The sequence below is a fragment of the Oryzias latipes genome, chromosome 6, assembly GCF_053564925.1.
Source record: "Oryzias latipes strain Hd-rR chromosome 6, Olatipes_Hd-rR_3.1".
NCBI classification, from domain to species: domain Eukaryota; kingdom Metazoa; phylum Chordata; class Actinopteri; order Beloniformes; family Adrianichthyidae; genus Oryzias; species Oryzias latipes.
In genome coordinates, this window is record NC_136242.1 from 31,858,456 (window position 1) to 31,884,783 (window position 26,328).

Here is a 26,328-nt window from a genome sequence, read left to right on the forward strand (position 1 = left end):
CTTGAAACAACTGTCTTTAGTCAACTTAACTACTGTCACAGTGTTCTTGCAGGATGACCAAAAAACAACCAGTAAACTACAGTTAAAACAACAACACCTTCCTAATCCAACTTGTCATAGGGGTGCATGGGTAGGGGAATTTAAAAGTAATAGAAAATAGATCAAAAAAAGCGAACGTTTTGTGTTTTTCCTTATCTAGTTGGAAAATACCACATCAGTCCAGTTCTTAGGTCTTTCCCCCGACTGCCTGTCTGTCAGAGACTAGAAATGAAAGTTCTGTTGCTGGTTTATAAAGCCACACTCGATGTGTTGCTTTTGCTTAAAATAGCTTACACTTTTATCGGTATATAATCAGAAATTGAAGTAAAACTATTCTTATGGTTAAAAACATAAATAAACCAGTAGCGTTTTGGTATCTCAATGTGACGCAGAGGGGGGTCCCTTCCCATGTGTCCATATATTACAAATCTAGTCATCTGGATCCGGTCTTTTGTCCGTTACTAGAGCCCAAACCAAACATGGAGAAGCTGCATTCACGCTCTATACTCCTCAGATCTGGAACAGACTTCCAAGTCTTTGCCTCATCTGAAACACTCATTTTATTTAAATCCAGGTCCAGGTTCTCGTTTCATTACTTGGTATTCTAAAGTTTACATCCACACTGTAACTTTTAGCTTTCTTATAACTCACTTTTATCACATTTATATTGTAATGATCACCACTTTAATATTTCTTTAAAATGTTTTTTCATTGTTTTATGTAAAACACCTTAAATTGTGATATACTGTACACATAAACGTGCCTTGCCTAACCTCAAGTGTACAAGTTGGACTGAATAATAGTTGATGACAAACATTAACTGAAATTGATTGTAATTCATCTCAAGGGCAAAATTCTTAGTCAAAATGATTTTAATGACTTTCCAGCTCAGATTGAAAGGTTTCCCTAACATTTGGGTACCATTGTGAAATACATTAAATGTTTGGAAAACCGTTTTCATACTCTCAGAACTGAATATGTTTTCAAAATACAGAATTTGTACTGTATTTTATCCAGGATTTAATCAACTTAAGTCATTATAAAGTGAGTGCAAAATGAAGTGCTTTTAGTCAGCGGCTGGCAAAAAAAGTCCCCAAAAATGTCTTTCACCTTCAGAGGCCTTGCACCCACAGAAACCACTGAAACATGCTTTATGGTCTCGCTATAAAAACCAGTGAGAGGGGAAGGACCAGTGTTTATTTTATGAATAATAGCTCTAAACATATTGTCAAAATACTGCAGCAATATTTGTAGATGTTAATAAAAAGCCAAAAAAAAACAAAAAATTCTTCCTTTAAACGGCTAAAGAGGAATTGTAGACAAAATGAGATTCATTCATGATGCACAGATTTCTACATTTATGGACATTCTTGCAGTAATGCCTGTTTCCCAACATTACTACCATATGATGACATCAGCAGCAGGCAACGGCGGTCATAAATGTAAGCGCATAGCTGCCAGGGATTGGAAAATAAATTATTAATAAAAGGCCTTGAACACTTTCAGACATCACTAAAGCTTGAAATGCCTATACAATTGGAGCGATAGGAAGGGGCCAGAGGGGTAGGGAAGGAATTTGGATTTGGCCAAGGATATTTATCTGTGATAATAAGCTTCTGTGCCTTGTCTAGGCTACCCCACCTTGGTGGGACACAGCCTTGGTAAATAAAAAAATAAATAAATAAATGAATAAGCTTGAAACATATAGCGCTGATCAAAATAATGAGAATAGACTATACATCTGGTACTGGATCAGGATTCAACTTCCTATTTCGTTTAAGTCTAAAAGAGGGTTTTCTCTGCTTCCAAAAACGTGGTCACATCAGGACATCCCCACTTTTTTGTTTAAGTTAAAGTTCAATATGATTTTGATTTTTTCTTCTTCTGTTTTTTTTTACTTGCAAAATAGTGGATGTGTTTTAAATGCAAGCTGTGATAAAATAGAGGATAATTGTTTGTAAAGCTTTCTTTTTTTTATCTTTTCAGATTTTATGTAATGATTATCTCTGTCTTATAGAAGTCTTGATAGAAAATCTTCAGCCCTTCAAGCCTTTTTCTGCCTTCTGTCTTTTTCTGGCACGGTGAGGAAAGGTTTCATTCAGCTGATGGATCAGATTTGATAAATGGTTCATTTGAGCTGAACACAGTAAAGTCATTGTGACCCGCTCCGCCACTGAAATGCTACACGAGTTGCTTCAGATGGAGGCAGGATCTTTTCCATGGTTTATTAAGCGTTCACTGATTTGCATGCAGTGAGGTTGGTGGTAGATATGATGGATGGTGAAGTCAAGATAATAGCCTGGGAATTCTACATATGAGATGTCAAGTGAAGTTAATGATGTAGCCCAGAACCTGTATTCTAAACATGGACGTGTTTTCCCCGTGTGCCATCCCAGATGATCTCAACACAAAATTTTAGAAAAAATTGATAGTTTTTGTAGTTTTTATTGATCATTTCAAAGCAAAAACAACAACAGGGACATAATCAGTGTGGAAGGACATGCCTGAGGCTACATTCAAACTGTTTGAAAATGTAGATCATAAACAAGAAAATCAATGAGTGAGTTAAAAGGGCATCATAAATCTGGCATTATTTGAACCTCTTAAGAATATGAGGGGAAGATAGATTATTGCAGCATACCCTCATAAGATGATATAGATTTTATTTTCATTCATGACATGGGCCTTTGCACCCATCACTATTGGCATCTTTGTACATCAGCCACTTCTTGTTCTTTACAACAACAAAAGACTAATGCACTTATTTTCTCAACAGTCTTCTTTGGTTTTGACACCCCAAAAATACAAACTCTCACAGTATTTTTGTAAGACTTGCTCTAAGACAAAACTTCCTATAACTTTACGTTAAGATGTTTCAAGACATAAATGTCGCTCTTCTATCTCTAGTAAATTTTCTAATGTTTAGTTAATTTTTAGCAATAGTTTTATTTGTAAATGATTTTGTTGCAAGGAACAGACTTTGTTCTATGGAAACTGCAAAGTTTGATTTGACTTGTCACACAGTACAAATGCATTTCACAACAGCAAGACAAAAGTTTGAAAGTAAAGATACATTTATTTTGAAGTTTTAAGATAAAGGTATTTCAAAACATTTAACCTTAAGATGTTCATGTTCTAGAATAAATATAGTTGGACTGTTCTAGCACTCAAAGTTGAAGAATAGAAATAGTGTATAAATCATTAACTGTATATGAAAACATGGCTAAAGGATCCCTCCCCATGGTGTTCCAAACAGGAACCTCCACTGACTGGTTCTATTACTAGTAGCTAAAAAAAAAACATCTTTTTTTTTATTTTTTACTTGTTTTTTAAGAAGGATATTTTTTCTTATTCTGCCATTTTAGTAACATTCTTTTTGTCAAAAGGATTCTAACTTTGTAGAATGTCAGAGTCGTGTTGAACCGGTTCACTCGGCTGTGAGGCTCCAGTTTCTGTCAAAATGCTCAGAAATGCAAACAAAAGGGAAGAAAAAGCCCAGACTGAACCCTCCTCGTGGTTGGTTTGTCAACCTCGCCGCTTCCCCTCCTGTATTACTCTGCTGTTCCTCTGGAGAAATGCTTAACTTACTCTGATGAAAGAAATAGGTTGCTTGTTTAGGATGTGTTGCCCTAGATAAGTCTCACGCGCCTACAGCCCAACTGTAATTAGCTTTTGTCAGGCTGATTAATTATGAGTCCATAAAAAACAGAATACTAGACACTGCCAGCAACCTGTGAAGTATTTCAGTAAAAAAAAACTTTTCCTTCTAAAAAAAATAAATACTAATGGGACTGTTTCTAATCTTGTCATTGTACCTAAACAATAAACAACCATTAAACACAAACACGTCTGCTTTTTTCAGAATATACAGTGAAATCATCAACAGATTCAAAAGCTGGGAGCATCTTGTTTTCCAGTTGATTTTTAATCTGCATCTTGTGTTCCATTTTTCTTCTGTTCTGCTGTAGCTTCGAGTTGTAACTGCAGCCGCTTTAATTTTCTTTTTTAATAAGTTTGGCTTCTCACCTAAAAGTATTTTTGTCAACTTTTTGTCTGAGGGCAGACTTTTGAGATGTCTGGCGTCGTGTGGTAGCAGTTGGTCACATCAGAAATGCTTTATTGTAAAAGAACGTCTGTGCAAATCTGCTTTGGGAGTCGTGATAAACCGACTAAATTCATGCTTGAGCTGTTGTTAGCATCCAATATGCTGGGCCAAGTACCATCTGGATTCAACACATGTTAATAAAACCCTTTTCAGTTTGTTATAAAAGAGGCTGTGAAACCCAAAGGAGATAAAACAGATAAAACACTGTCCCGTTGGCAAAAAAGAAAAAAGAGACAAAACAAACGCAATGACTCAAACTCAACTTGAAAAAAGTTACATCTTTTGTTTTTGATGTGAGTGAATTCAATTTTTGTTCATAGTTTTTAAGTTTTGGCCTCCTCATAACAGACCCCGGTACATTTTATTAGTCTTTTCTTATATAAAATATGACAATTGTTTCCAAGCTACAGGATGAAACGAGTTACATTTCTGCACTAAGCTTGTTAGCCACAAATTAAGTGTCACACAACATAACAACAGAGGGTTGTGGGTAATTTCTGAGACGTCAGTAGCAGGAGCTTGACCTTTATTTTCCACAAGGTGCAAAATAATTTCAGCTTTGTGTCGCCTTTTCCTTTCAACGCCCCACTTTTTAACTTTTCAGTGGCACAAACTGTGGCATGGCTGTCTGTTAGGTTGGTTGTTGGGGAATCCCCTCACAACAAGTGACTTCTCACATGACAGTATAGACTCGATGGTCCCAAACACACTGGAGAAGATGCCTGCGGAGAACATGAGCTTCACGATGTCCCTCTGTCCCATCCCAGCAAGCACATCTAACAGAAAAAGAAAGAATATTGAACAAAAGAGAGAAACTTTAGAGTATTCTAAAATTCTAAAATGCTTATGCTATTTGTTTATACTTAAAGGGTAAAATTCAGTTTTAGAGAACTGCTTGTTTTTAGTTTATAGAGTCAAATACTGAAATTATCAACAGATAGTGCAACAATAACGATTGAGAACTTCTCCTGAACTGAAAAGGATGAATTTTGATGGCCTAGTAGTCATGAATGGATGGCAAAGGTAAGTGCTTGATGACGAAGGTGTTGTAGGTCAGAAATGGTGAAATCAGGAAGTCTTAGATGTTAAAATTGCCACATCTCGGTTGCTTTGTGGAACAGGATCCTCTGTAATAAACTCAATATATTGTATAATGAATGATGGAATAAAAACCTTTGAGAGAGAAACAGAAAAAATTGTAATAGCTCATGAATATGAGATTTATTGGAAACCTTTTAGAAAAGGTTTGAGTGAATTTTGAAATGATCTGTTTGCAGTTTTGCAACAAGTAAAGCTTTTTTTTTCCTTTTTTGACATAAAATAAATGATTTAATGTTTTTAAAAATCCATTAAATGAACATTTCTTTTACAAATTCCCAAGGGTTGCCTCTGTACTTACTTGGCCAGAAAACTTGTTTTAAACCAATGTCAAGAACTGATGCTATGAGGACCCAGTATGTAAGAGACGAGAGTTAGAGGCAGAAATGTAAACATTTAACAAATAAACTTAAACATGACAAAACCCATGAAAAAAACAAAAAGGTTGACAAAGGTGACACAAGAAGATGGGGACAACTCAAAACAAAATATGAGCAAAAACTTCACTGAAGGACCAAATTAAACCATTTACATAAAGATGCTGCTCAGTTTACACTGGCAGTGACAATATTTTGGTTTCAGAACTTGTCCATAGTCCTCTCTTTACTGAAGAGGTGACGTTCTTATCTGGAAGGTTGGTACGTTAAATGATTAATGTTCATGACAGTATTTATGATGTGTTAACGATCAATAATAAGTTTCTCAGCATAGACTGATAATAGATGAGACACTCAGAAACTGCTCATGCACAGCTCTGCCTGGAAGCCTGGAAACTGGCCCAGTAACCTTAGAGTTCATAGTTGGAATGCGAACAGAAATTCTCTGACAGACGTTTATGAAATGAATTTCAAGATGCATAAAATACATACGGTAAATAAAATCTTGTTATATCAAAAATTTAGCCAAACGTGTACATCGTGTACATCTTTATTTTTCTCTAGTTCTCTAGTTATTGTTAAGCTATCCCTTCATTCATCATCTTTTCCTGCTGACTGTGCAGAGCGTTGCTGGAGCCTATCCCACCACAGGGCCACACACTCACATTCATTCAGACACAGTTTAAAGTTACCATTCAACCAAAAAAACATGCTTTTTGACTGAGAGAGGAAGCCGGAGTGCCTGGAGAACCTCATGCATGTACTTGGAGAACTGAACACATAGGGGACATGGCCCACACTAAAAACTCCAAAGTTAAAAATAGCTCAAGTTTCTGGGGTTTTTCATAACTCAGGAACAAGATAAAAATAAAACTCAGGCTCAGGAACAAAATATATATGTTGGGCTAAAACCAATCCACTGTAACAAAGCAAAGAAAAACAAATCTATTAAGCTCCTGTAATCATAAAAGAGAGAAAAGTCATGTTGCTGATTTAAAAACACCTACCTCCAGACAGTTTTTCATTTAACCCTTGTCACTTTATTATAATTTCTTTTTTTTTTTGTAATCTGTCATGTGTCCTCATTTGCCTTTGCATTTGAACAGACACCTGCAGAACAGCCACTGGTTTGCTGCTGTGGGTGAAGACTGATGAAGAGTCAGGAGAACAAAGAAACCACCACCATTTTGATTATAATATCATACCTATTCAGATGGTTCATGTGGTGTTTCAAATGTCCGGCTGCACCCGCCTTTCCTCCTCCTAGCTGCTTTCCTAACTTTTTACTTCGAGTGTCCCGCTGTTGTCCTTTTCTTTTGTCCCTGCTTTGGTGGTGTTGATCCGCCCTGATATGTTATTGGCAGATCAGAGATTAACCAATGAAAATTAGTTGGTATGCTTGACTTTAGCAGCTCTTTGTTCAGTTTCTCTTAGTTTTTCCTTCACCTATTCTTTTCATTTGAACTGTCTGGGTGGAGCCCTTTTTGAAAAGGATGGAGATATTTCTAAACGTAAAGTCACCATCATGCTGATGAACTTTTATATACTTTTACTTCACTGATATGAAGATAAAAGGTAAAGATAAAGGTAAAATTTGTCTTGGTAAGATTATTTAAACTTGTTGTGATGTCATGCTCTTTTAAGGTCACACTTTGATCATCTGTAATTGTATTTTTAAGGCGTTCCCAGTGGTCTTTTATTTATTATCATACTGTTTTTAGCCAAAATAAAAAAAAGAATCTGTGTTGTTTTTTAGAATATAGTTACTGCAGAGCGGAGGGGGTTAATTAAAAATCCATCCTTGAGTTGTGGGCGGGACTGTTGGCACAACTCCACTGATAAGAGCTCGGAGCAGAGACCTTGTGGCCCACCAGGCGTATTTCCTCTGTAAATGGTAAATGTTATACTTTTACATCGCTTTTCTACCTTCCTCAAAGGCCCAAGGCGCTTGACAGTCACAGTCCCATTCACCTAGGGTTCAGTGTCTTGCCTAAGGACACTTCGACACATGGGTGGGCAAGGCGGGAATCGAATCTGCAATCTTCCGATCAGAGGTCACCACGGGTGCCCGTGTCACAGATACGATCTCTCAGCATTTTTACATCTGCTCCAGATTCACCGTGATTTCTCAGAAATAACTTTTTTCATCAGACTTGGTCTTTAAAACGACACTAAATCTTGAAATAGGCTATAAATGCTCATTTTTCAGTTGTTACATTTTGATAATTACACGTTAAGTTGAATTTTTCTTATATGAATTCTAGGTTAAAAATGATGTTCCAGTATCCCCACAGATGTTTATCGATTAACACAACAACATATTTAAGATGTATTGTCTTAAACCAAGTCTTACTGAAAAGCCACTACGTAGTTTATGTTTTATATCAAATGTAATGAGACATTTAGGTGAGATTTGGTGTTTTTGCAGTAGCATGAGGTCTCTGGCACACATCTAATGTAACAGAAAACTGCCAAAGATGAGCTGCTTGATCTGGATTAAGAGGATCTTTTCTGATTACATGATCTTACTATGAAGCTGTTATTTGAAATCTGGAGATGATTTCCGTGGACAGAGCAGGTGTGGGGGCTGACAGTTTTAATCAAGACAAATTATGGCAAGGCTTTAAAGTGAAGGAGCTGATGGACAGGAGCGTCTCAATCAACAGGAAGGCGGAGAGGTTCTCTGACGCCTGCAGGGAGAATTCCCCGCCTGCGTGAATGTGAACCTCTTTTCTTGGCTTGTGAAAGCCGTTGGAGTTTATAATTGAGTTAAGGCTCAGAAAATGCTTATTAAGATGTTGCCTGTCGCTGGAGGAGGCCACGCTCAATGTGTTTAGACACCGCTGAGACTCTAGCTATCCTCCAGCTGGAGGGCACAGGTATGCATGTCTGTGCTCAGGTGTGCATGTGTGTGTTTTACATTTGGCATGTGTGCACTCATGTGTGATCAGGCGCACAAGCTTAATACACTCACAGGTCCACGGAGCACCATCTGTCTGCGCGGTGTTTGATCATGCACAGGCCGGTTGTGTGGTGTGCACTTGTCATCACAATGTGTGGCAAACTTCCTGCAGAAACAGCTGCTCGCTTTTTCCGCTATTTCAGCTGAAACGTTGTTTGGATGCAGATTTAAGAAGAGAGACGGCAGTATTATTTCCTAGATTTCTAAAATAAGTGTGTCTACTATTTTGTTTATCCATTCTATGTTAACTAACACAATCCTGGTGTGTAATGCTTTTTCTATAGTTGGATAAAGACAGGTTAATATGTCACAGCAGTCTGTTTTTTTTGCCAACTTTATTTAATATATTTGTTGAAATCATTCTTATATATATTCCTAATCATAATAATTAGAACTACCACTGAGTATTTCATCTTGGAAAGATATTTGAAGTCAACAAGGCCTGATGCAGTTAAAATCATGTATGACAAAGAAACTACAAATTTTCTCCCGGGAATTTACCATAAAATCCCTGTTAGGGTAAACTATGCAAATTAGTATTGCAGTTGTGGTTTTTCTGAATAGTCTTTGGCTGCTTATGTAAATTGTGTGTCTACAGGTAGGCGATAAAAAATGATGAGTAATTTATTTTAGCTGCTTGTATTTTTGCATGTCTCTTTTTTTATGTTTTCATTGCCAACATTTAAAATGTTTACCATACTTGAACAGGAAAGGCTGAAAATGTGAAAATGAAACAAAATAAGATTTTGGTTGTTATGGATACAGATGTTCCTTCACGCTTGATTTGTCTTTTCCTCGGAACGCATATCCTGACATTTTTCTGAGGCTTATAGGTATGTATGAAAAGCCTCCATTTTCAGAGATTTGGTGTAAACACAATACTCAGACCTGACCTGTCCTCCCCAGCTCACGCTCTCAAGACACAAATTGCAGAAGAAAGCAGCAAATCAGAGAAATAAGACCCTATTTCACAGTTGATTAGCTGCAGTTATGTTCTAAAGCGCATAAGGACACGTCTGCACCTCTGCATACCTCAACACAATCCTTTTTCACAGCAGGTTGGTGCCATTATGAGCTTGTCATTCAAATATACTTGATGTAAACAGTCAATCATCTGAGTGGCCGGAGGATAAAAAGGTCAAAAACCAAATATAAAGTCGTAGGACAGAATGGAATAGACCCAGAAATAATGTTAGGAAATAATCCAGCATAAAAAATGGATTTCAGTTCAGTTTCAAGAGTGGAGTTTAAGAAAACTGTCTTTCGGGCTCTTTCTCTCTTAAAGGAAACAATCAAGCCATTACCTAATTAATTCAAACTTAGTAATGTTTTTCAAAAATGGTTTGGCTTCTCTCAGAAATCTTTGCTGCCTGCAGAAACGATGCGGAGAAAACACAGTTCTAAGGAGTCTGCTGCATTTTGATACACACACGGTACAAATACGTGTTATTCATGATGGTGCTGCTGTTTTTTTTATTTTCCATAGACTCTGCCCACCACAACATATGAGTTAGAGATCGTGGCCAAGGACATGGCAGGAAGTGAGGTGGGCTTAACCGGGACAGCTACGGCCACCATCACCATCACCGATAAGAACGACCATGCCCCTGAGTTCACACATCCACTGGTGAGAAACATCCTGTTTTCTTTCTCTTTTAAACCTGTGCTTCTGCTTGTTTAATCCTCCATCAGTCACATGGACTCTCAGCAGATGTAGAAAAACTCTGTTTACCCCTCGGGGTCGGTGAAAGGTCAGAGTCGCTTAAGACTCTTGGAGAAACCAAAACTCCCCAAGGAGTCTTCCAGGGTCACTGCGATACATTACTGTATATTGTTAGAGCATGAATGCAGCTTTAAGCACCTCAGGTCATAGAAATCTGGTCCAAGGCTGCATCTGACTTTGCCATAAACCCATGATCTTTTTTTTTTTTGAAAGTGAAATATCAATAAGTAAGTTGCAAAAAGTCTTTAACAAGCACACCCACGAACCACCAATCAACACAACGCGGGCAGACACAAGAGCCAATCAACAAAGCCACAATTTTTAACCAAGCTGCCAACGATACTTTGCCTTCCAAACTCACAACTCTACTCCTTATTTTCCTTCATTATTAAATTCCCTGCACAATTTTAGCCAGTTGTCATATAATTAATAGGGGTATGTACTGGCAAGAGTCTGTCGATACAAACGTATCACGATATATTCCAATATATCAAAACAGAAAAAAATGTTCTAAAACAATATGACTTTGAAAACATTTTACTTAAATCCTAACACACCTTTTCACATGAACAAAACTGAGTAAAACACATTTTATTTAACGATCAGAACAACAAGTACTGCAATTGTGTCTCACAAACAAATCGTTTTGATTAAAGGAAAGTCAAAGTGCTTTTCTTTGGGAAATGGTGAAACATTTTTTTTAACACTCAACATTACCTGCCTTCTTCCAGTAAAAAAAAATCAAAATGAAAAATCCTGAAAATAAAATGTTCCATAACCAATAATTTTCTTTAAGTTTGATTGCACATGTAAAGCCATGACCTGAGGGTATGAGTGCAGAAAAAGCAGGTTTTTCACAAAACTTGAAAGTTTAAAAGTAAAAAAAAAAAGTGTCAACTATTGCCAATTTATGCCAGGCGTTGATGAATTTGTCAAAAGCTGCCACCTTGGATCCATTCATTTTTTACCTGGAGGTGTGAAAATAGAAAAAATTTCAAAAACAGAGGTCTCACAGTCGCAGAGAACGCACCTCCTTGCACCTTGAGGTGCAGTTATAACACTGAGTTGTGTGTTTTTAATGGAAACGCTCACAGCTGTTGTCAGGTTTTAAGACACATGGCAATTTGCCCTCGCCAACCATCCCCTACAGCCTTCCCATGATGCATTGAGGTGTCAGGAGAGCTTGTAAGAAGCACAGCTCAGATGTGAAATGTTACAGCTCAGGGCGCTCGGCAGTGTTTCTCGGAGAGAAACCACGTCCGTGTTCCTGTTAATATTCTCATTTTTTTATCAGGACGTGAACCGTTTAACTGTGTAAAGAAATGGAGCTTTTAATAAAACAATGATTTCACATATGGGTGTCATTCATCTACCTTCCTGTCCTGCAGCCAACCTGTCCATGAATCCTCTCTGACCTCTCAGCGGGTCGCTACCATCTCATGGGTGTTCTTGCGTATTTGGGTGCTGATCCTGTTAGCCGCTGCTCTGTTTCTTTACTCTATAAATCATTCATCTAAATATATTCTGGTCTTCTGCTCATGGAACTTTGTAAAATCTTCTCATGCTGAAGATGTCTATTTTAGAAGCTGCTACCTCCTGCAGACCAGACGAAAGCTCTTAAAGCTTCTGCTCCAGCTTGTGTGCAGACATCACGCAGAGAAAGATAGAAAGAGGAACAAGAAGTTGAGTAGAAAATTACATGCAAGTCAGGAAATTTGCATTGGGACTGAAAACCCTGGGAAAAAAAGTACACACTTGACTGTTTTGGGGACGTGTTCTTTCCTGTTGTTTTTCATTACATGCACTGTTGCTGGGTTTTATCAGGCAACATTTTCTTACACTTCAGCCGACATAATCCTTACTTAGAGACCTAGTTATTTGCCTCAGACGTACCATCACGACTCCATGCACAGTTAGCTATTCCCTCCTTTGAAAGTATTTGCTTCAAACCTGCACTCAACCACTTAAATCGTCCATCAGAAATCTCTCCTTCTTCAGCTCTTAAAGAAACATAGCAAGTGAATAACAGGGTCTTTTTTTAGTTTCACAGGTAGATTTGGGTATGAAATTATTCAAGAACAAGTAATGAAACTCAAAGGTTACATGAAGTTCATAAAAAAACGTTGGCAGTTGAAATAACTAATCAGTTAGACTTCGGAAAAAACTGTGTGACCATGTGATGTTTTCTATACTCTCTGCTTTGTAATACTTGCCCCACATAAATGGGACATGGTATATACTTATATATTTATACTTTACTACTTTCTTTACTTTACTACCCAAAGGGCTTTACAGTCTCTAGGAAATTGCGCAAATTGGATTTGCAATACTAAGTTTGCCTTATGGACCATTTCACGACCATTTTTAAAAGACTGACAAGTTTTTGTGCTTGGAATAGGTGGTTTTTGAGGTGTATCAAAATTGATGTATTTTACAAAACTGCAGCGGCAAGACTTTTTTTCAAATGAAATGAACGACGTGAACAACCGGATTGCGATACACTTCTTGGTGGGAACTGGCTGCTTTGGGCGCTGCACAACGGGTGCCACAGCTCATCCAAAGTTGAGCGTGTCATGTGGAATTGTTGGATCCACAGCTCCTCTGTAATATCCCCAAGCACCATTTCCCAAAGTGGCTTCATCCGTAGCCGCTCCCACGTGCAAAAAACTCGCCGCTCCATGGCCTGAGGAAAACGCGGACGTCTCCTTTGATAGATGATAATGAGCGCTGTGGCAGAAATCTGAATGAATCTGCTGTCAATCAAAGTATTGATCACATCCGGCACCGTGGTTTTGAATGACATATTGCGTAACTTGGTTTCTGTTTATTCGCATTATTATGATTTAATGGAAACATTGGAATTTACATTTCTAGAATATCATAACGTTTTGCACAAATGTGTAATGGAAACGCAGCTACAGTCCCATTCATCCGTGCACACACACATTCATGCTGAACACCGGCACCAACCCAAAACCACCAGAGGCGATATGGAGTTCAGTGTCTTGCCCAAGGACACTTCAACACAAGGCAGGAACAGAGCCTGAGATCTTTTGATCAGAGGTCGACCGCTCTACTTCGGCAGAACGACCGCCCCGTGTTACACAGTAACACACGAAGAAAAGAAAGATCTGCTCGCGGTCAAAGATTTATGCAGCACAGAGGTGGTTGACAATGCTCTACGGCCAATCAGAATGCAGAACACAATTTGCTGTTAAAGAAAAAGAAAAAAAGTTACACTGAAAAGTATTGCAAAACAGGAAGACAGCGAGATATTAAACGCAATATAGCGAGCGACTTCTGTATTTGATAGGACAACAACAGAGACTGATTAAAAGTTTAAATGTTTTTAAAAGAGAACAGAGGTTTTCTTGGCAGGAACCTTTTGTCCTTCGTGTGTCTCACCTTGTTTTTTTTTCTCACTCTCTAATCTCTCCATCTGCACTTCATTCTCTGCCTCTGCACATGTGCTCACTTCATCTTCACCCCTCACTGCCTCTGTTAATTCCACCGTGTCTGACTTGACTTTCGCTCCTATTTTTCTATGCTTCTCATAACAAGACCATGATGGACCTCATCGTTTCTGTCTCTTAAAGTCCTTGGCAGCTCACTTCATTTCACCCGCCTGATTCTTTTTTAGATGTTCATCTGAAAGCCTGGTTTTGCTTCTGTATCTCCCTTTTTTTCTTACTTTTTCTCCTGGGGGAAAATATGCATACCTGCTATCCATGTGTGCTGCTGATAAAGACGTCTTTGGTGATGGGTGTTGCAGCAGTTTCAGGGCTGCAGGGCCCTGTCGGTGCCAGTCTGACTGGGGGTGATGGCTAACCGGTGTCACGGATTAGTCAGGGCTCTGCATGATTGCTTCACTAGTTCTGAGATATACACAACGCTTTTACCCTGGGTAATACTGCTGTGGAGCTGACCAGAGCTCACTGTCAAAAAGGGAACAGATTGGTATGGTGTGTTTTTGCAAGTTGTGCTGTAAAAGGTTATTATTTTGACAGAGACACATGTAGATGTGATAGAACAGAGAGATATGTGTCGGTACAAATTCCTGAAAGTATCTCAGTTTTGCATTTAATCCAGTTGTCTGCGTTTAATTGTATCAAAATGAATCCCATTTTTTCAAATTGCTTTAAGAATTAATCATATTGCAATTTATTCATTAGAAGTAATGTGATAAATGTACACTTAAAATCGTTTCTTCTTGTGAATATGAAGCGAGAAACTGAAACTTTAAAAGTAGGATTCAGAGCCAATTGAATTCAATTGGAAATACAGTAATGACGTTTCCTCCTTCTCTGTCCGTTAAGGCAGTGGTCCCTAACCATCGGACCGAGGACCAGTTTAGTGTCAGGGAATATTTCCACGGGCCGGCCTATATAAGACTCAAGTGAGGGCCTACTTTTCTTTTTTTCTGCCTCCAGTTTCCCTTAACTTTTGAGAGTGAAGTTTATCTTCATCCTCTAAAATCTCTGCAGCTGCTTTAAACTTTATTTTTTCACTAGATTTTGTGTAGGAACCGTTACAGAGTGATATAGATTTTCCTTTATCCCATTACTGTCAAAGTGGAAGTTTAAAAATGAGACGCCGACTTTTAAGGTGCGACGGACAAATAGAAAGAGAAAAACAGTCACAAAAACTGGTATTTGCGAAATATATTCATAAACGTGATTCCAACATTTTAGCAACTTTATTAGCAGCATCCTCATAACACTAGACAGCCGGTTGCTGAATATTATGCATTAATTATATTGTGTGTGAACAAACGACACAATAAATCCATATTTCAAAGTTCAATGCTCTTCTTCTGTTTCACCTCTGGCTCTTTACTTCAAAAAGAAATATATTAAATACGTTTGTTTTTTGTTACTATTGCTAGCTTGGGGCTCTCAGTTCAGCATTCAGCAATCAGCCTCTTTAAGAAGGTAACAAACATGTTTTTGACACGTGACCGAGCGACTTGACATGGTCAAGAATTAATGGTCAAATTAAACTTTCTTCAGAATTATAAATGAAACTGAGAAATTTAGTAGTTTTTCTTCTTTTTTTTGTCTCCCCTCTGAGGCCCAAAGGTCCCATGGACCGATATCAGTCTGCGCCCCAAAGTGTTTTAAAAGGCCTATACCATGCATAATCAAAATTTTAAGTTTTTAAGGGTAATTTTATGTGCATTCCTCACAGAATGAAACCCCAAAGCAGTATTTTGATCCGTTCATGCATTTCAGAGTATTCCTGTAAAAACCAGCGCTCTGAGCCCCACCCCTTCCCAACCCACGAAAACGAGCGGGCTCTCACAAGCTGATGTAGACAAGTGAAAACAGCGCCCCCTAGGAAGCCTCTGCACTGCCAGTACACCCACTTTCTCCGTGGAGCTAGCGGTGATCGGCTAATACCTTTTCCTTTTAAATGCACAATATGCCCATCCATCTTTGCAGAAGTTTGAATGTTGTTTTGTTTTGTGGATGAGATGCCGACACGCTGCCGAGGTCGGCTCTAGGATGACGTCATAAAATGGGCGGCACCCAGAAGGCGGTGCCTCAGAGATCGAGGCTTCTTACTCCGGAAACATCGCAGGTGTCTCTCCAGAATAAAATATACTTGAATATGTTTAATATTTCATCAAATTTAGAAACAAATTTTTTTCAGCTCTAACAAAATTATGACAACACAGATAGTGTCGGTGGTAATGAATTACAAAGTGTTGAATTACTGTAATTTAATTACTTTTGTCAGTTAGGAGTAACGTAACGATATACAGTTCAAATTTTAGTAATCAAATTACAATTGCTAGACCCCAGAACCCTCATTACTTCATTACTCACATTTTGGTGCAGTGAAACCATACCGTGACTTACAATTTAATTCGTGTAAACAGTTGGCTCTGACATTGTTTCGTGGTTAAATGAAATAAAACGGATACAAATAAAAAAAAATTAAAAAAAACTGGAGTTACTAGCGTTTGCGCGCTAAAGCAGAGTTAGATATTGGTCAAAGTAAGATAAAGAAAGTGGAAATTTGGATGTGGACATCATGCAACCGGTCCATACATTGTAGGCCACTATATAACGAACATGCTCTCATGTTCTTGTGGTGAAATTAACAAGGTGCTGCTAACAAACCTGATTGCCCTTGAGTAGCCTGTTTTTATTTTGTGGATTTTACAAGGGTACATTGTTTGTGCTAGCTTTATTCAATAGAGAAATTTTTGTGGGAGTGGAAAAAAAATGTAAGATAAAGTAATGGGTAATTTAATTACAATTTAATCCAGTATAGGGTTACTGGATGTACCTGAAGAACTGAAGTCATAATCTACCATAGATATAATTAGCCATTTTTAAGACATTTCAATAAACTGATTTAACTTTTCCAAAGAAATATTATAAGGATTTTTTAAATTCAATTATTGATTGTCATGATTTAAACTTAAAGTGTACATTTGCTGAGCATCTTTGACCAGACACGCTACATTTTTTCTTTTGTTCAGAAAATGTATATACTTAAAAATACTCCAATAATGGTGTGACAACAGAATGGAAGAAACCTGTTTATTTTTTTGTTTTTTATTTGGTGCGTGGTTGCTCACAATCTACATTAATAAAGAAAGTTAATCTCCAAAGGTTTCAGACTCATCTTTAGAACGAAACCAGTTTTAATTCCTTGTGTTATTTGTCTCAGCTTCCTTTGGGAGCCAGTTTAGCTCGTGCTGGTTTGCGGCGCCTTCCGGCCGTGAAACCCAGGTTCGACTCCGGGCTGCTCCCTGTTCCCTTCTCTACCTCTGCCGGTTCCAAGCCCGGTTTGAGAAGGTTGCGTCAGGAAGGGCATCCGGCGTAAAAACATTGCCAAATTTACCATGCGACTCGTTCGCTGTGGCGACCCCTGATGGGAGAAGCCGAAAGTGGAAGATTTGTCTCAGCTTCCTTTAATGCCCTGCTTTCATGCTGCTGCCTAAACAGATGACTGTATCTAAACTGCATTATCAACCACAAACATCTGGAGTGATCTCCTGCAGACAGTTGAGTCTAAAGTGGTGTTGATGCCTAGAAAGCAATTACAGAGAACTTAACCTTCTGTTCAGCACTTTTGGAGAGAGCGGGCGATTCTGTCAAATGCTCCATAAAGATGCCAAAAAGTCGTGCACAAAATTACTACTTGGTTAATATACTAAAAGGTTATGTACAAGCTGGTTAATCATGGTGTACTTAGCATTACCAACATTTATAAGGTTGTTTAGATGTTAATGGTGGTTTCTGTTCAGCTTGTCTGGATCTAAATCCGACATTCTCCCCTTCTTCTTTCATTTTGAATCCTTCTGTTTGTCTTGTGCAGTATTTTCTACTAAAGGAGTATTGCTTCACATATTTTCCTCCTGATCTCAATCTATTTTTGATCCATCTGTAGATTTTTTCTCTTGGATCTCACCGTCTTTGTACTTCGTATAAGCAGCCAGCTCTCTATGCTGAACCGCCTTGTTACTGGATGTTTCCTGTCAAGCAGCAACTTTAAAGTCTGCAAGCAACGTTGTCATCCAAGTCCAAACATTCACATTTAGACTTGTGCATTTGTTAGTTGTAGAAAATACAGGTGATCATAATTTTCTGTATATTTTTTGAATATCAATGGCATCAGCTGACTCAGAAGCGGCTGGAAAATATCCGGAAACGCTAAGGAAGATAATCTGGGAGAATAATCCTCATCCGCATGAATGAATGGCTACGTTCAGACCACAGGCTGAAACAACCCTTTTTGTTTTGCCCCTATGCGACCTATATCTGATACTTTCATGACAGTCTGAACCACACAGATCTGATCTTTTCAAATGCGACACAGACCACTTGGGTATGTGGTTCTGAATCCGATACGTATCTGATCTTTTCAAATGCCACCGCCGTCTGAACGGCTAGGCCACATGAATCCGAACCGTACGTCATCGATACGCTACAATTTTCATAATTCTGCGTTGAAGTCGGCGGGAACGAGAATTTAAACAACCATGGCGGACGATTTTTGGGGTGACAGCTCTGTTCAGGCCAAACTCCATTGCTCTTATCGCAACCGGGCGTATTTTTCAAAATTTTTCAAGCGAAATGGCCGCGTGTGGTGTTGAACCTTTCCCACGATTACTTTTTTTTTTTGCCCTTTCCAACCGGGGTCAGAAGCGTGGGGGACCGAAGGCGGATCCTCCTTCGGAGTTCACTTCCCCGTTTGGACCCTCAGATTCTCCAAAGCGGGTTAAGAAAGAGTCAATGGCATTTATTCTGGGGGAAACCTTTTATTACCGTTCTCCTTCCCTCCTAACACACAAGATAAATGTGCGCCCCCACTGCCCCCCTCATTCTCTACCTCGCTGCACGCCCTCTCTCCTCTCTCTTACACACACACACGTGGCCCCAACACATACACATCCCCAATCCACAATAGTGGGTACAGACGATCCTGGCTCCAATGCATTCTTAAAATGAAAAGATTGTAATTGTGCTGGCTCCTTTGTGAAAGTAAATAGAAAAATACAACGTTAGCTAGTGAATGCAGCTTTAGTCCCACAGCACGGAAAAGGCTAAACAGTGTTCCAGCCTCCCAGAACCCCCCACACCCCTCTTTGTTTGATTCTATAGCTTAGTGTATTTCAACTGAAAGGGTTTTTTTTTTTTTTGCTGCGAAAATAATTCCCCTAAAAAAAAGCTAAATCCTGAGTTAAACTTTTAATTTATTGCACTAGAACATGTTGATTATTAGTATTTTAAGAAGTTTTCTCATAAACTTCCGTATATTTTTCCAAGCAACATGGACAGATATGCAAATAAGAGCTTGGTTATGATCCGCATGTGTGGAAAAGCTTATTTGCAGAAGGCCAAATTCAAAGAAGTGTAACCTGCCTGCTCAGTAGCTGCTGAAATTTAATAGAGACGCAGGTAAGCTCATTATTGCTTCAGGCGCACTTACTGTACAGAGGATTAAAGAAAAGGAGGAGGGTAACAACTGCTAAGTGTGTGCGGAGGTGTTCGACAGGAAAGTTATCGTATGTAGAATTGCGCTGGAAGTTGAGACGTCACACACTTTGTGTTGTTACAGACTGCCTGACAGTGTTATTCTATTGGAGGGGACAATTTAGAACAAGATGACGTGAAAAGCACAGTAATATTTTAGCTTTGGAAATCTATTTGTTGTAATAATGTATTAAACCTAAAAGCTTAGCATGGTGAAGACTTTCTTCCCAAATCCTTGTTGTATTATGTATTATTATGTTGTATAAATGATGATGAGTAGTAGCTCATACCAAATCAAACTATTTTTTTCAGTTCTGTTGTTTTTGAGACGGTATAGATTTTTTTAAATCCCTTTTTTTGGGAACTTGCACTTTGTAGACGGTCCCTTAGCAACCATCTCACTGCTGTTTCTCCGTTTGAGTCTCATTTTAGACGCTAAAAAAATGTTTTGTGTGTTGAAAGGCATTTGTAGGCCATTGTTTGCATAAAGACAATCGAGACACCTGCTGTCAGTTTTAAACGATTATTAAGAGTTTTTGAGCCCGGAAGTGTGAATCTGTAAACATCTCGCTAACTTTACTGAACTGTTTTTTGCGCTTCCTTCTCCAAGGTGTCGTATTCAGCTGCGCTTTACTGCAATAAAATGTTGTGATCCGTTCATGATATGCTGACTTTTACTAGAGTATTTGTCTGTAATAATATGCCTGAAATGTAGTGCTATTGAAATGGCGCTGATCATAATAACAAGAAACGGATAAATATCCGATTGGATGATTGGGAAACAAAATCCAATTTTGATTGTCTGGAACTATGCGATCTGGCCTAATTTCTGATCACATGATCAAAGCACCCCTAGTTAGTATCTGATTATGTCTAGAGGCAGATTGAAAAGCTGCCATGTTTTTGACCTTATGCGCTATTACAGGTGATGAAACCAACAGTGGGGTTTGCGTGGACAGGAAGGTTGGAAGGAACATTTAGAGAATGCTTCATTCTTGCTTTTTTATAGTAGAAAACAGTCGTCCATGCAGGGTTCTAGTTATTGGCCTCTGTTACGTGTTACCCCTGTCTGAAAAATCCGGGGGCAGTGGGGGGGGGGCATGTCACAAAGTGCTTTTCATTAGGACAAATAAACAGCTGCTCAGCTGTCGTCAGGCTGGCTGTCAAGGCCACCGCCGCCGCCATCTGTATTCATATATTTTCTGACAGATTTTCAGGAAGAAAATAGCTTGATTGTCATCAATCTGGTTGAGTTAATGTGTGCACAGGATCAGCATATGTGTGTTACACAACTGTAATTGCATATGTGTGAGGGCAGAAATGTTTCCAGACATTTTGAAACAGAACTTTGTTTAAGACGGCGCAAAAATGTATGGAAGACTAGCTCAGAAACACAGATAAACTAGACACTGATTAAAAGTCTTCATAAGAAACGGGAAACAGTTTGTTCAGAGGTTTAATGAGGCAGAGCACATTTTATGTGCCTCAGCGAAACTGTGTATGTTCTTCCAAAACTTGACATCTCTGTCTCAGCAGGCCTTTTGCTGGGAGGTATTTGTTGCCCCCTTCTATCCGTCAGGGAAAAGCTACTCTGAATGTTCTCAACTGCATGAACAATAAGGTTGGGTGGGATTAGACACAAACCATCTGGTGTTATTTAGCTTGTACCATTGACTGGTAATTTCAAAACCTCTCTAAATTAAATTCTGATAAAAGCAGGTGAGTTGATTAATTCAAGATGTATGTAGTAGTGTTTACATTATTACAAAGAAAATGAGACAACTGGAATGCCATTAGCACAAAATAAAGCAACTTTCATGTTAGATAATTACTTTGTATAACATCTGGATGAATTAAGTAGTTTGTTTGAGACGGAAACATGATTAGATGTGTTTTTGACAAAGCAATGGAAAAACCAAAAGAAAACAACGTATGGTTGAAGCGCAGCATTTAGATTACCCTTTTTGATCTTCCAGACAAACACACTCTAAGCTTCCAGAAGAAAACTAATTGGAATTTAAGACCTTCCTCTGTAAATAAAAGCTATATATTACATTATGACATTATAATTGGAGCCACGCACAAAATCATACAGTATATTCTGCTTTTTAGACTTATCTGTATGATTAAAACAGATTTTGACCTCAATTATATCCCTGAAGCTGCTTGTCTCTATAAAGACTCTTATGGTCGGTAAGTTCCTCAATCGATCTTGAATCCAAATGTAATCAATTATGTATCAAATGATCATTTGATCCAAACCAGCATAAGACTTTATAGACTGTTTTCTTCATGGGTGCCAGACATTAATCAATCTCTCCCGAAGTTTCATGTGACCAGTTGCTTTGTGCTCCTGATGGAATTAAGGCCTTATCAGCTTTGGGGCAGCGACCCAAAGGGCTCACCGAACTGAATTTGAGGTTTTCTTCATTCGCATGACTGCCCCAAATGATTAAAGCTGCTCTGACCGATTGTTGTCTCTGTTTCTGCTTGTTTTTGGGAGCAGAAGTCAGGATTGTGGTCTGGATTTGTTGTTTATCGTCGGCATCACTGTATAATTGCTCACGCAGTTTTGAACCCACAGCTTTTTTTTATTTTGTTTTATTTTGGTAAACACCTTTCATGCACAGAAGTGCTTGAACTATTTTTTTTTCTTTTTCAAAAACCTTAAAGACTCATATTACTTATATTTTGTTCTATTATTAAAGCATTCCCATTGGTCTTCTAATTAATAAAAAAAATGATTTTCTAGGACAAAGTTTCTGCAGAGCAGCAGGAGTTTGTTAGGAATTTGCATCCGAGTTGTGGGCGGGACAGTTGGCATGGAGCAATTCCGCCCCATTTCCCCTCCCCGTTGCTGAGAGCTCTTTGTTTGCACGCTACCCTGTTAGCTCACAGCTCCTCACACTTCCAATCTCACAATATTGGTGCAACCCTATATGGTTAGCCATTCTGGAGCTTTCCAGACGTTCAGCTTTGAGTCAGACATGAGGGGGAAATGAAGACGTACATGGATCATTAGCATGCCCAGCTTATATTTTTATATCATAAATTAGCTCTTTTTCAAACATAATATTTTACTATGTCCCTGGATTTGAATATAGAAATACTCAGAAATACTCTAAGCTTATGTCCTCCATCGTTAGAAAAATGCCATACTTTTTTGGAGTGGGTCTTCAAGATATGACTCGTTCAATCTTACAAATAGTTTATCATTTAAATTCTAAAGGACCAAAGTACAAAGTTTTATTATTTTTTTTTCATTTTTAATTAACATTTACATCATTTTTTTTTACTCCACAGATTTCTTTTTAAAGCTGTATTTGTCCAATGAGTGGTCAATGCATTTTGCTAAAGTAAAGTAGTTCCCGTTTCTGAATCAAAACGTCATCATAACTCACTTTTTTCTTTTCAATGCATTCAGTAACCTTTTATTTACACATCATGTGTCGGTGCCAAGCTGTCAATTCTTTCCGGGACAAAGGACCCCACGAGGCACATGTCAGGACGAACACTGCCTCCTTTATGTAAAGACGTTTGATTTCGATCCACGGTGGCTTAAATGACTGCAAATGGTTTGGAGTGTTTTTAAACAAGGTTTGAATGAATAAAAAAAGGCAGCCAAGAAAGGAAAGAAGAAATCAATGTTTGTCTCTCTTCAGATAAATGCGTGGAACCCAGCAGCGTAAAGCAGTAAGAGGGTAATCTGCCAGACAACAATACCGTGGGCTGACAGGAGACACAGTAATCTAGGCTGGACCAGCTCTATCCTTAAACAGAGTGTCCTATGTCTGAAAGATTACACTGTAAGCTCTGACACCATAATGGTTGAGACACACATGCACGCTCGCTGACGGAGCTGCTTCTGTCTGACTGGAACTTTTGTGAGGGGAACCCTGATCACCATGCAGGCTTTTGTGGGACTCTTGCTGGCAGAACACATCGATAAGAATCTGATTGAGGTCTGCTGCCAACAATGAGCCGGGAGGTGGGGAGTGATTGACGGTGAAACAAAAATGAGATGCACTGTGACTCCTCTGCAATAGAGGACATGAATAGCGTTTATTTTGTTGTGTGTGTGTGTGTGTTCTTTTTGTCCTTGTGTCTTTATAGTCCACAACATGAATGTTTAATTTAAGAAAAAGCTACTTCATATAAACCCACTCCAAAGAAAAGGTATTTTTGGTGTTTTAAACATGTTCTTATAACATTTTCTCATGATGGAAGACATTTATAAAGAAAATTAGGCATTTCTGAGTATTTCTTTATTCAAATCATTGTGAAGCAGGAGCAGATGAATAAATGCCATTTGCACAGCTAATGTTAGGTTGGGGTTCTAAGGAGCTGTAAGCTAGCAGGAGAGCATGTGTACAGAAGGATGATGGGAAATGGAGGGGGGCTTAATCTGCCTAAAACAGTTCTGCCCTCAACCCAAAGATGAATCTCTGATGAACTCTGCAGAAGCTGTCCTAGAAAACGACACAAGTTTTTGGCTTAAAACTGCACAATCATAATTAAAAAACCACTGTGAACGCTTTAAAAACAGATAGAAAGATGATCTGAGTGGTACTTTAAATGCTGTAGTGTTGATTTTACCGATATTTCACCTGAACTACTGATTTCAATCCTGAAAATACTTTGTTTCGAAGCACCAGAGCACACGTTTGTCTATAAAATTTGTTGGGGTTCTGTGGTGTTTAGAGTGCAGCATGTAGGTGTGGGAGATGAAAGAGGACTTTTTAAACCACCACTGTCTAGTTCTCTGTACTTTTTTTGCTGTGGTTTGACATGCATTTCTGTTTTTTGCAATCTATAAAAAAAAAAGTTGTTCAAAATGTCACAGAAATCAACAAATGATGAAAGAAAAAAAAGTTTCTTAAATCAGACGTTGTCACTTTATATCAAACCAAGTCAGAAATGTTTGAGACATGAAGGCTGTCAGCGAAGAGGTCCGTCACACTCACGATGAAGAATAGCTGTCCGTTTTATTTTGATTTATGACAAAACTCTTAAAGAACTAGAATTTGAACAATTAGCTTGTATCCCTCTATATCTAAGTGCTTTGTTTGTTGTCACTTTAAGAAAATCTAATAACTATAATTAAACTCAAACAATTTTTGTGGAATCTTAACATTCATTTTTTGACTAGATGCATCCAAATACAGCATACCTGCATCAAAAACTGTAGCATCTAACAAATATAAATAGAACAATTGTTGTCCACCTAGTCAAAAACTAGAAATATTACTCGTCATTGACTTCGTTCAGTACATTTTGCACCTGGAAAACTCACGTTTCTCTTGCAGTAGTTTGTTAAAATGTTTGCGAATATAATTACTGTCAGAAATCTGAAAAGAAAGTCTAAATTACTTCATATTCTTGTGTCCCAACTCCATGAAAACACTTTTTGTTTTCAGTTTTTAAACAATTTAAAGATTACTTGCTTGTTTTTCCCGATTACATGGGGTTCTTCATGTGTCTCTCAATCTCCTAATAGTTTGAGGCTCATGTGCCTGAAGGCTCAACGGGGGTTGTGATCAACTTGTCCATCGACGATAGAGACGATCCAGCCACCGGAGCTTGGAGAGCCATTTACTCTATAATCAGTGGAGATCCCACACACAGCTTTGAATTCCAGACCAACCCCGACAGTAATGAGGGAATGCTGTCAGTGGTCAAGGTAAATACGCTTCAGACTCTTGAAGGCACCAATTATTAAATCAGAAAAAAATCTAAGTCCTATCTTGTGGTGTTTTTTTTTTGTTTGTTTCTTATGTAACTGTCTTTTTTTTTTTTTCATTAAGCCTCTGAACTATGAGGCTACAGCGTTTCATACACTACTCGTCAAAGTGGAAAATGAAGATCCGCTGGTTCCTGGTGTCAGCTACGGCCCCAGCTCTACGGTCGCCGTCCATGTCATTGTGGAAGACGTTAATGAGGGCCCGGTGTTTTTCCCAGACCCGCTCCATGTCACCCGGAACGAAAACATCCCTGTGGGCAGCTTTGTGGCAACGCTGAACGCTACAGATCCAGACACTCGCACAATACAGAGTATAAGGTAAGCATATATATATAAGGTTAATGTGTACATGTTTTAAAGTGGAACACACAATGGCTCCTTTAGACTAGGCTCAGATTTTTACTAAGCAGCATTTATAGTTTAGGGGTCTCATGATTAATTTTGAAGCGCCAACATCTTTGTACTTGCTTATACCTTTCATAGTCTACTTTGGTTCATTTCGAATGATCCGATTCACTGATCTAAAATCGACCCAGGACATCTTTAGCCAAAACTTCAACCAGTGTTACTCAGAGACCTGGGTAATGTTTTCCAGATTCTTTGGGTTTCTTGCAAGATAATCGTGTAGATTAAATATGTGCACAAACAAACAATTAAACAAGACTAAATAGCAAATCCTAAAGTTTCCTGAAATTATGACATGTGATCACAATATATGGTTACATGTCTTTGCTAAATTCACAGTGTTTCCATGCGTTGGACTGGAATAATGAACTAACTTATCCGCTGTGATGCAGGTTTTTACCATTTATAGTAAAATAAACCGGGCTTACCTCAATTTAAATAGTATTTTCCAATACCAATATAATTTATTCAATTTAATTTCAATATCAATATAATTTCCTTTTGAAATAACGTTTTAATTGTATAGATTTATTTGATTAACAACTTGTCTCAGACAGATCGATCTGATTTGATCGTAGGAATATAAAGCGATTCACTAATTAAGCCGATTTGTTTTATTAGGTTTTTATTAATGGAAACATCAAATTTTGACAAAGATCTACAACCAACTAGATGATTTTAGTGATGAAAAATCTGTTAAAACTGCAAATGGAAAAATAATTAGGTTATTCACAGATAAGAAAGTATTGTTTTTCCTTTGTTTATGCGGAGCCTTGAGCAATAAAATGCTTTTTTTCAATGACTACATTGATTTAATCATCAAAAACCATGGCTGAGCTATAACTATATCATGCAAGTTTTTCCATTTTAAGTCATCTTTATGCATATT

General features: G+C 38.2%; 1 protein-coding gene across 2 annotated transcripts in view; it reads left to right on the forward strand.

The window, feature by feature from the left end:
• Positions 1 to 26,328, forward strand: part of LOC101158522 (cadherin 13, H-cadherin (heart)) — a 197,429-nt gene that overhangs the window by 93,636 nt on the left and 77,465 nt on the right. For both annotated transcript variants that reach the window (XM_020704255.3, XM_078949029.1), the window contains exons 4-6: positions 10,068 to 10,208; positions 24,792 to 24,974; positions 25,099 to 25,352. In XM_020704255.3, the coding sequence (XP_020559914.2) occupies positions 10,068 to 10,208; positions 24,792 to 24,974; positions 25,099 to 25,352 (578 nt within the window). The remainder of the gene's footprint in view (positions 1 to 10,067; positions 10,209 to 24,791; positions 24,975 to 25,098; positions 25,353 to 26,328) is intronic.